The sequence below is a fragment of the Pteropus medius genome, unplaced genomic scaffold, assembly GCF_902729225.1.
Source record: "Pteropus medius unplaced genomic scaffold, Ma_sr-lr_union100, whole genome shotgun sequence".
NCBI lineage: Eukaryota > Metazoa > Chordata > Mammalia > Chiroptera > Pteropodidae > Pteropus > Pteropus medius.
The window spans coordinates 635,565-647,060 of NW_024347855.1; the positions used below are offsets into that span (position 1 = coordinate 635,565).

An 11,496-nucleotide genomic window follows, 5' to 3' on the forward strand; every position below is an offset into this window, starting at 1 on the left:
TCCTATAAGATGGCAAGTCAGATGCATCGCCATGCTGTCGGACAGAGTGGTTGAGTGACTGTTCCTGTGGCAGTGAAGAGCCATACATCGTGCTGTGTTATTGGGAGGTGACAGTCAATAGCTGAGTCCAGAGGCCTGAATTCACTGGTTATGTTCTCTCAATCCCTTGTCATCTTTACCTTGTGTCTTTCTGATTAAAAGCTGTCCTCTTTTTTCACCTCTCTTTCTCTTAAGCCATTATCTGTTGAGTTTATTCCTTTTAGTTTAGGTATTTCTGAAGTGATTTTCTTTCATTTCTCATTCTTGAGCTTTGTCCCCTCATTTCTGAGTTTTTCTATTCTGATATATGTTCTTTCATGTTTTGTGTCATTTCTTAATGTCTGTAGCTTGTTTTGAACTGGAAGTCACAATTCCTGTTGCTCTATTAGCATGTTTCCTGGCAGGCATTCATTTTATAGGGATATTTTGTTTGTATTGTCTTTTTTCTTAGGATGTTATAAGAGATTTGACCTCAGGTTTTTTCTCTTACTCATTTCTTTGCAAAATTACCTTGCCTGGACTTTTAGAAGGAGGATGGTTTAGGGCAGCATTCTAACTTCATAGAACTTCCTCTTCTGGGGTATGTGTGTGCACACACTCAAGTGTGTATGAATGTGCCTGCATGAGTGTTAATGTGCCTACATGTGTGTGCATGTGTTTACATGCATGCATGTCATGTACAATAATGTAAAGTTTGCTTTCTAAGACTTTCTGGCTTCCTCCCTCTCTCCTACTTTTATCTCTTTTCCTGTTTCTGCTCTTCTTTCCTGTTCAGCTTGTCCACCCAACTGCCTCTTGCAGTGAGGCCCTGCCTAGGAGGTGCTGTGGTAGATTAGTTCTGAGGTTTGTGGGAACCATGTTGCTTCAACCTTTGTAGCCCTCATGGCAGGTCCCTGCATCCACCTTCTATTGGTCACAGCAGTGGCCCAGTTTTGGTTCTGTCCTCGCCTCGTCCTGACCAGGCTTTGCAATGAACACTTGGTGGCTGCTCTGAGGTACCCCTGTTGTCGCACCCACCAGAGACACCATGCCTCTTTAACTCGCCCCCCCACACACACACCATACACACCATACAGGTCTTGTGGCTGCTAATGGTCCATCTTATCCTACCCATACTTTCAGTTCATGATGGTGCTTTCTCACCTTACTTTATTGTAAATGTTGCCTTTGGGTTTTGGTTTTGCTGTCTAGTTGCTTTATCTGTTTCTTAAAGATTCAGAGAAATTCAAAAACTATGTTTAACTCTTCTACCACCTTTCCAGAACTATTCCAAAATCTTTGAGCATTAAGTTTTCATCAACTGCTTATCTAAAAGACAGAAGGAAGGGGCTGAGGCATGTAAACTGCTTATTCTTAAACCATCATGTCATGAGTCCTTGGTGGTTTTTCCCCAAGACCATTAGTTCTTTTTTTTCTTTTTCTTTTTTTTTTTTTTAACCATTTTAGCTGTTTTTAAGTGTACAGCTCAGTGGCACTAAGGACATTCACATTGTTGTCTAACCATCACTGCCATCCATCTCTAGAATGTTTTAATCTTGCCAGACTAAAACTTTGTCCCCATTATACAGTGACTCCCCATTCTTCCTCCCCGCAGCCCTTGACAACTACCATTCTATTTCCTGTCTCTATGAATTTGACTTCTCTAGGTAGCTTGTATCAGTGAAATCATGCAGTATTTGTCCTTTTGTTACTCGTTATTTTATTTAACATAATGTTCTCAAGGTTCATCCATTTTGTAGCTTGTGTCAGAATTTTCTTTTAAGGCTGAATAATATTCTGCTGTATGTATAGACCACACTTTGCTTATTTATTCATCTGTTAATGGACACTTGGGTTGTTTCCACCTATTATCTATTGTGAATAATGCTGCTATGAGCATGTGTGTACAAATATCTGCTCTAGTCCCAGCTTTTCAATTCTTTTGGATATATACCCAGAAGTGGAATTATTGGATCATATGATAACTTTATGTTTAATTTTTTGGGAAACCACCATACTATTTTCCACAGTAGCTGTGTCATTTTACTTTCCTACTAATAGTGCACACGGTTCCAATTTCTCTATATCTTTTGCCAATGCTTGTTATTTTCTGGGTTTTTTTAATTTGTTTTTTGTTTTTTATAATAGCTATCCTAAAAGTGGGCTAATAACTGTTCTCTTATCAGCTGATTTTTTACTTTTGGAACTCAAACTCTTGCTTATTCTCTCTTCCACTCTCAGAGGCTGAAGCAAAATAGTCATTAAAAAGTAAAGCCTACTTTAGTTTGGACTTTCATTACCCAATAACAATTATCAGTGTTCTCAAGAAAACATTACTGGTCTTTTCTAGAAACTAACAAACAAATTGACAACAGAATAACAGTACTGAAGGAGATTTGGGTTGGGCTCATTCATCATTCTTGGGATATCTATAAGAAGACTTGGTCATTTGGTGAGGGCAGGTGCCATGTTCCCAACCGGTGGTTCTTTCTGCCATGGATATTATTTCTTCTGCTGCTGCCCCCTTTTTTTTTTTTAACGTCTCTCTACATCTTGATTTTTCCTAAGTAATATTCACCTGAAGAAGAAATGTTGCTTTCCATGATTTTCTAAAATTTGGCTAATTTGGGTCTGAGTGTAATTATTATTATACCTCAAAAGGAAAATGTCAATAATGCTTTACTTTTGAGCAGTGTAATTATTAGAGTCTTCTTTAGCTTCTTTTTTCAAAGTGATAATTAGTCCAATCCAAATTTTAAAATAACAGCAGTTATACTTTAATGTTGTGAAATGGTTACCAGGAAAGGGTACCTTGAAATGTCAGTAAATGATAATAATAGTATTCTTCCCGACTGTTTTATTCTGCAACTTTAATATCTTCAGTATAATTTAGAATAATTAAGCTCCTATTAGAAATAATTATTTATACTCATTGATATATTTTGCAGTCTATAGGATTTCTTCCTTTTAGTGTTGAAGTGAAAATGTTTAAAAAGGGTTAGCATTTCATTTGACTTTCATGTGCAGGTATTGTTTTTAAGAATTTTTATCTTACAGTGCTAAGTTAACTTGCCAGAAATAGGAAAGTATTAAGGAACTTTTTTCCAAAGTTATGGTTTTCCATAGGCCCCTGTAAAGCAAGGTCTGCAGACCGGCACACAGGCATCACCTGGGAACTTGCCAGATCACAGATTCTCAGGTTGCACTCCAGGCGCACTGCTTTGGTTAGTAGTTGCCACATAACAAAGTTCCTCAAAACTTAGTGGCTTCAGACAACAATCATTGTTTTGTAGCTCATGATCTTTTGGGTCAGGGATTTAGGCAGGCCTCAGGCAGGCAGCTCTTCTGTTCCACACGTTGTCAAGTCAGACAGTGGTGTTTCAGCTGGTGTCTGGATGAGGTTGACATGCCCAGGAGAGACTCTGGTTTCAGTGCTCCTTCACATGGCTCCCTTGGGCTTCCTTACAGCATGTGGTTTCAGGCTGGAAGGGCTGCTGATGCAGAGGCTGCATATCTTTTATGAGTACAGTATGTGGGAGCTGCCTCTCTCTTAAGGCCCACCCCTGGAGATCCTACAGCATCAGTTCCATTCAAAATTAGCACAGTAGACATACATTATAAATTCTATGATCATTCCTAAGAGGTTCTAAATTTATTATCTGATTTAAAGTTTAAAAATTTATTTTTTTTCATGAATATTTCAAAGAAATTCAATATGAGAGTAAGGAATGTTTTGAAACATTTTTACAGTGTGAAGCCTTATATGTTTGTCCTCTATTTGAAGTAGATTTTTCTTATCATCGGGTAGCAAAATAGGTGACATTCTTTTACTGAGAAAAATTATCTTCTTCTTTAGTTTATGTTTATAGACACAAGTATTTGTCAAATTCATTCACTAGAAAATTAGAACAGTTACTGATTGTGTTTCTGCTTCATGAGAGTAATTGAAAAAATATGAAGTTAAAGTAAGGCTCTTTGGGAAAACGATTAGATTATTTGAACATTTCAAATACATTAAACTCTTTATTTTAGATGGTTTTTTGAAGACTTTAAAAGAAGGGACATAAAGCAAGACAAATGATTTTATGACTACACATTCAAAACAAAACAATGGATTTTATGACTTCCAAAGTATATTATGTGGTTTGTCTTTTGAAGGATTAAATATAAATTAAAGAGACTGATACAAGTGTTCCTATAGTTCCTAGAAAAGGCATGGACAACAGTGGAAAAGGGTAATCAAAAAAAGAGAGATTTATCCTTAATTTCCTTTAGGTTTGTGTGTGTTTATATGTGTGTGAAGATTATGTATACTATACTGTTTCATGTGTGATTATTTTTTAGTCTGTAGTTAACTAATGGTCAACCTAATAAAGAAGAGAATTAAAGCTTTTTGACTCTTTGTTTTAATATAAGAAGCTTGACATATACTGGCTAGAGTCTGAAATCAGTTGGCTTTGACAAATCTTGATTTTTGAAGAAGTAAAGCTTCATGATAATTAGCTATTTTTTATATCCGCTCAAAGATTTTTTTTTTTGATAGAAGGGATATCTTTATCATCTAATTCTAAATGGAGCATCACAAATATAAATTCTGATAATACTTTCTAAACATTTTCTTACTCAGGAAATACAACTTTTCAAAGGTTATTGGAAAGAAAATAGTTGCTATAAAGATTCTTTTTATAGCCACTAGAGTAGCTCTTGTGGTTGATTCCAGCTCTCTAGTTCTGTCATTTTGAGTTTTGTTGTTATTTTGTAAATGGTTAAGTCCATTAGGACCATATTAAACATTTTACATAGGTAATATTAAATATTGAAAATACATACATTTACTTTTAGTCGTGTGGTTTAAAAACATACAAATCAAGAACTTCATAAGAAAGATTTCTAGGGCCAAACTAATCCAAAAGTAACTAGATTAAATGTCTGCCATAAAACTATTTTTCTTTCCTCTCCAGGTTTACCTTCATTTCTCAATGTGAGACTTTTCATCATTAAGATGAGTTGAGTATAGATTTCAAATAACGTTCTTCCTAAGTGATAAGGATGTAGACTTAGCAGGACAAGACTAATCATCTTAGCATTATACTGCGGGCCCCATAGGTAAGGTTCAGCGAGCCTTTCCATGCTATCAGTTCCTTGAAACTTTCTGACCATTTCTTTTTTTCTGATTAAGACCCCAGGGTATTTAAGACTGAGGAAGTATGTAATGGACTTTAAACACATAGGGAATATATGCATTTTATTTAAAGTTGGTTCTTATATATCTGTTTTGTTTATCCAATTTTATTAATTATCAACCCTGGAAATTTCAGGTTAGAGTTGTAACTTTAATAATTTTTGTCCAAGTGGGACCAAAGAAAATTTCGATGAAAATCTTCTGAAAAGTGTTTAGTATTTTGCATTTAAGATAATTTGTTACTTTAAATATTTACTCATCCACTTTTTACATTAGTTTATCTCACATATATAGGTAAACATATAATTAGGAAATATTTCATTGTAACTATTCTTTTACTGTCTAAAGTGGTGAGCACTATTCAACATGATTAGGTTATCCATTTTAAGAAATAAACTTCTCAGCCTCTTTATGTACTTTCTATCTCAAGCATATGAAGAGAAATAGATATTAAACTTCCAGTAAACAGAAAATGAATCAGTATTCCAAAAATTATGGATTGGAGATCATATTCAAATACAGCCCTAAAACTCAGCATTCATATTCCATTAAGACATCACCTTAAGATTTGTTTTAGAAGTTGTAAAATAATCACTTCCATCTAGTTGGGAAAAAATGAGGACATTGACTTTGATTAATAACCAGTCTAGATTTTTAAATATCCTTACACCAGTGAAAGTAATTTTCCTTAAACCTACTTACAAGGCATGTCTTGACTGTGCCTTGAGAAATTCCAAGTCCTTACAGTGCTTATATGATATACTTTTGAATCAGATTCTATTATAGTTCTGATAATGGCAAAGCAGATCTATTTAGAAAGCTAATGTCCCTTTCTTTCAAACAAATTATTTAACTTCTAGTTCATCACTTAGAAAGTGCATTAGCCTATTTTTATTTTTATTTTTTTTGATAATATGCATTTATAATATCCAGGTTGACTCAGGCTTAAGGACAGCCTGATGTATATGAAAATGAGGGTCCTTGAAACTAATTAATTCAGAGATAATTATTTATATACCTGAATAACAATACACAAATCCTTTTTTGAAGACATGTCCCCAGAGTTATAAAATTAGATTACACACAATTTCAGGAACACTTCTGTAAAGATTAGGCCTCATATTAACCTTGGGTAAGCCTGCTGAATTTTATTAAGTGAATATCAGTGTGCTAAGAAGTGGTAGTTTTTTGTGCAGTGGAAAAAGAAATTGGGAGGTATTGATAGCTCTTTCTCCTTTTTTTTTTTCCCCCAGATTTAGAAATGGCTGTTGCATATTGGAATTTAGTATTATCTGGAAGGTTTAAGTTTTTAGATCTTTGGAACACCTTTTTATTGGTAAGTATCCTCCTGCTTCATGCCATCTGTGCCCAGTATGAAGGTGGGGTGTGGTTAGTAGGTTATGTGGCTATACATATTATCTAACCAAAGTATTATACCTGGACATTGTGGTAAACGAAAGTCTTGTACAGAGATCACCAGGTAACGGACAAGTTGCCACATAGTTCTGCCACATGCAGAGCACCGCAGCCACCGAGTTTCAGGTGGGGACACTTTGAGGTTGACCTTGAAAGTGGCTCCTAACGGCCACATGAAACTTCTTCTAAACTGGGGCTTCAGATGATGGATCGTATATTGTCCAGTGGATCCCTGCCACTGCATGTGGGTTCATATTCTGATACCATTTTAAAATGTATTTTATGATACTTGGAAGGAAAGGAGGGCATAGTTGGCACCATTAGGAGAAAGTCTGTCTATGCTGGAGGCGGGCATTCCAGTTATGCTGGGCATTCTTAGTGAGATGTGTCCCCCTAGCGTGAAATAAGGGAAGCGGGTGTAGCTGTGGACTGTTTGAAGTACATGGAAGGCAAGGTACATCCCAACTCCAAAATAAACAATCATGATGTCAACATGCCCACATCTCCCTTGTCATTTCCATCTGTGAACATGAGAGGCGGCGGTCCTCACAGCACAGAGCCCTAAGCTGGCCAAGGACAAGCCCTTCCACTTGAGCAATTGTGTTTTAAGGCCATCCTTGAGTCAGTGTAGGAATGCCTAGATTCAACTTAATAGCAACAGGTCATATTGACTCTCTTCTACCACTTAGTAGTTTTATGGCCAGTAACCTCAATTGCAGACATTCCCCAGAGAACCAGTGCACATGTTCACAAAGATGGCAGGAGGTTCCTGCGTCATTGTAATGACAACACACTGGGGACAACTGCACTGTCCATCAATAGGAGGGCAGATAAAAACTCAGAGTATAAATGCAGTAGGATACAACTGTAGAACAGTGAAAATGAATTTCCCTAGATTTACACACATCAGTCTAGATACATTTCAAACACAGTATTGAATGGAACGAAAACGAGTTGCAGAAGATTACATAGGATTTAGTAGTCTTTATATAAATACTTCAAAATGTAAGACAAGCTTACAAGTTGTTTATGATATATTTGCATGTACTATATATACAAAGACAGACATGAACGTGATAAATGCTAACTTCAGGAGGATGAGTACCTCTGTAAGAAGGGGCAGGATGAGAGAGAAGTGCCAGAGGTTGCAGGTTTGCTTCTGCAGCTGGACAGTGAATAATAGAACATAGGTGTTATGTTATTCTCCATATTTTTAGTATATCTAGTATATGAAATACTGAACAAAGATATTTATAAAAAATTGTTCCAACACAGTGCAAGAACTCCCTAGTATATAGGAAAATTAAGGTATCAAAATACAACCTACCTGTTGTCCTGCATTGTTTCTGAATTGGCTTGGGGGTTACGTGGAAAGATTAAAAGTGCTACCCTTCTATTTGACTGAAACAGGAGTTTATAATCTTTGTATTTTAAATGTTTTTGTTTTATTTTTAAATGTCTGCTTTCTATATTTGCCTGTTTGTATTATGTAGCTCTTAACATTTATCCAAAGCACTATTTTTAACTTTTAACTATTTTCTTATGATACTTATTCCTCATCAAATTATGTACTGAGATAACTAGGCCACTACAACACCTGAGAGTTAAGTCTATATCTTAAATCTGGTGTGGTTTTTTCTCTTATGTATTAGGAACATCACAAAAGATCAATCCCAAGGGACACGTGGAACCTTCTGCTAGATTTTGGAAATATGATTGCCGATGATATGTCTAACTATGATGAAGAAGGTATGAGAAGTTGTAGTACTTCAGATGATCACTAGAAATGCTACATACGCTGACTTTTCCTGCCCCTAGAGCACAGGACAGTGATGATGACACAGGCACTGGGGTCACATGGGGCCCTAGAGTGTAGGACAGTGATGATAGATACAGACACTGGATCAGAAGGGCCCTGGAATGTAGGACAGTGATGGCGACACAAACCCTAGGGTCGGGCGGACCCCAGGTGACTCCCAGCTTTAGCCCATTAGTGAAATAGGAGTGATGCTGATAATACTAGTACCCGCTTTATTATGTCTTGTAAATCACACAAAAGAAAAGTAGGGTTTCATGTTTATTTAAATCAAGAAGACAGTCCTCTAAAAAAAACATTTCAAAAATGGACGTGCAGAGAGCCTATGGCAGAAACATAGAACTAGACAGGTGTTTAGAAGCTGCTGCTCTAAGTATATAATCCCATTTGATACCTCAGTTCTCTAGGCTGTTTACGCTTATTTGAGGATTCCAGCTTATATTTACTTACATGAACATAATCACACATTTAGTCGTCCCCAAGCCCAAATATTTCAAGACACTCAGGGAACATTTGATTGCCTGCTTTGCAATGGATGCTCTGCCACTTTAGGGAAGGGATGCTCTGCCTCCAGACCCCACCCACTGTCTGCTTCCTCAGTGTCCAGCTAGGAGGTGATCCCCTCTGGGATATCTTCCTCATCACTCACCCTCTTTGTTCTAGAAAGTGAAGGTTCTTCAGTGACAGCACTCACCACCCTTGTGGTAACTATTGGCATATATGTCTGTCTCTCTGTCCTCAGCATTTCACACCCTCCCTATGGCAGAGTGGGCACCTAATCTGTGTCAAACAAGTGGGTGAATGTAATTGACAAAACAGAAGCCCAGTTTTCAGGAGCTTTAGTTACTATAGGTGAGCCAAGGCACATCTCCATTTAAAAAAAAAAAAAAGGAGCCAAGATATAAAGTAGAAGTGTATAGCTGGCTACCGCATGGTGTCTGGGTATCCTGGGCCTTTAAAGTGGGGCTACTTGGATTGAGTGGGGTGAGCCTTACTGAGGGAGGGACACGGCTTGGAGAGAAAACAGCACCCATAGTGTCCAGAACTCGGGCTTTGGAGGAAAAGAGTTGTCTCTCTCAGCCTGGGAGGGCAAAGGGTCCTCAGTCCATTCCTGCTTATCTGGTGCAGGGGCTGAGGGATTGAGGCCGCAATGGGAACAGGAGGACCAACTAGCCCTGTGTGCCATCATCATTAGAGAGGGCCATTTCCACACAACTACACCAATATCTGTTGGCCCTGGTCTGGTTGGAACAGAAGAAATGGGTAACTTTAGCTGTTAAGTAAAACAGGTTGTAGAAACTTAAAATCATTGTTCTTGAAATATAAATGTTGGATTATGGGAAAAAAAGTACTTCAAATAAAAAATATTACTCTGAAATGTTAATTTTTTAAAATCTGTTTTCCTTTAGGAGCATGGCCTGTTCTTATAGATGATTTCGTAGAATATGCACGGCCAGTAGTCACAGGTGGTAAACACAGCCTTTTCTAGGCAGAAATGAAGATGATGTAGAATTATAAATGAACTGCATCCTGCAAAGAAACATTTTGGTTAGTTACTGTGCACATATGTCACTGATTTCAGAAGTTATCCTCGACCAGTTATGAAACTGGAATGACCATCTCTCTCTGCTTAAGGAAAATGGTGGCTGATACCGACACCGTAAGGAGATCCTCAGGAGACAGCTGCTTTGGAATGTTTAAAGATGGGTCACATAGCTGTAGTTTAGGAGATTTCTGCATGAGTTTTATATTTATGAAAAAGTAACCTAGAGCCTGTTTGCAGGACTACAGAGCATGCTGTTAATTCATGATTTAAGGTGAACACCAGCAGTTGCCATACTCCGCCAAATTATATTGTAATTACACTTAAAAAAAAAAAAAACAATATTTGTGTCCTTGGTAGGATGTTGTATTTTTATACAAGTCAAAACTGTTTAAAATGTGCCCCAAAGAAGATGATCTTGTCGTGGATTCTAACATTTTTTAAACTTGGTGCCAGGAATTTAAGATTTATATTTTTTGAATTATCAAATATCTAGATTTACCAGATCTATTTTTGTTTAATTTTCTCTAGATGTTCATCTGAAAGTCATTTTATAGTTTTTAATAGTCATTACAGTTTGCACAGTGATGACACATGTAGAATGTGATTCCAGAAAAGTTTTATTTTAAACTGTTTACCAATCTAGTTTACTTCTAATAATGTCATTTGAACTTCCTAAGAAGTTACATAAAGTATGTTTTTTTTAAATGTATTTTATTACATTTTAAAAGACATTTTCCATGAAAACTATTTCTTTTATGGATGATGAATTACAGATTTAAAAATCAAGTGCATTGGTTCCTTTCAACTATCCGTAATATCCATAATGTCCACCCTCCAGCCTTTGTATGGTCGTACACATTTGGAAGCTAAAATACACATCGTTGTCAAAAAAAAAAAAAAAAAAAGCGGAACCCTTCATCTGATTTGCAAGCTGAAGTCTGTCTCAGCTTCAAGTTGCCATCTAATTCTTCTGGTGTTTGCCTTGTCAAAGAGGACCGTCCAGGGCGGCACAGGGATAACTGGGGTGCTGTCCATAGGCCGGAGACCTGCAGTGTACCTGCTCTTCTTTTAGTAAAGCTCTGTGTAGAGTTCTGAAAATCACTGTGTGGACCCTACCTCATATTTGAAAAGATCTTCATGTCACAAGTGTGCCTGCTGCCCTGCCCGCAACTCAGTTTATCAGACAGATAAATTGCGGTTATTTCACAGGAGAGAGGAGATTTATTTCAGATTTCCTGTAAACAGAAAGTGTGCCTAAAATGTGTAGTTTGGTTTGACTTCCAAAAATGTGATACAATCAGTGTTCTAGGAAGCACCCATGTACAACATGAGGTTCATGTAGTGCATACGTGAACTATTAAACTTTTGAATAGAAATTTTTCAAAGAGTGCAGCAGGCCATGGAAGATTGGGAAGGGGGCTGAGGCCTGGAGACCAGAGTCAGGCTGGGGTCATTGGCCCCTAACTAGGTACAGGATCCGAGTAAGTCTCTTATCTTCTCGGGGCCTCCACCTCCATG

The 11,496-nt window shown here is 37.2% G+C and overlaps 1 protein-coding gene across 5 annotated transcripts in view; it reads left to right on the top strand.

Annotated features, from left to right (window-relative positions):
- Positions 1-10,905, top strand: part of DCUN1D2 (defective in cullin neddylation 1 domain containing 2) — a 28,113-nt gene extending 17,208 nt beyond the window's left edge. For 2 of the 5 annotated variants that reach the window (XM_039878770.1, XM_039878769.1), the window contains 4 exons: positions 4,980-5,024; positions 6,454-6,536; positions 8,269-8,365; positions 9,842-10,905. In XM_039878770.1, the coding sequence (XP_039734704.1) occupies positions 4,980-5,024; positions 6,454-6,536; positions 8,269-8,365; positions 9,842-9,921 (305 nt within the window). In that variant the 3' untranslated portion in view covers positions 9,922-10,905. The remainder of the gene's footprint in view (positions 1-4,979; positions 5,025-6,453; positions 6,537-8,268; positions 8,366-9,841) is intronic. The other 3 variants (XM_039878768.1, XM_039878771.1, XM_039878772.1) reach the window with 2 other exon arrangements.
- Positions 10,906-11,496: the final 591 nt, after the last annotated feature.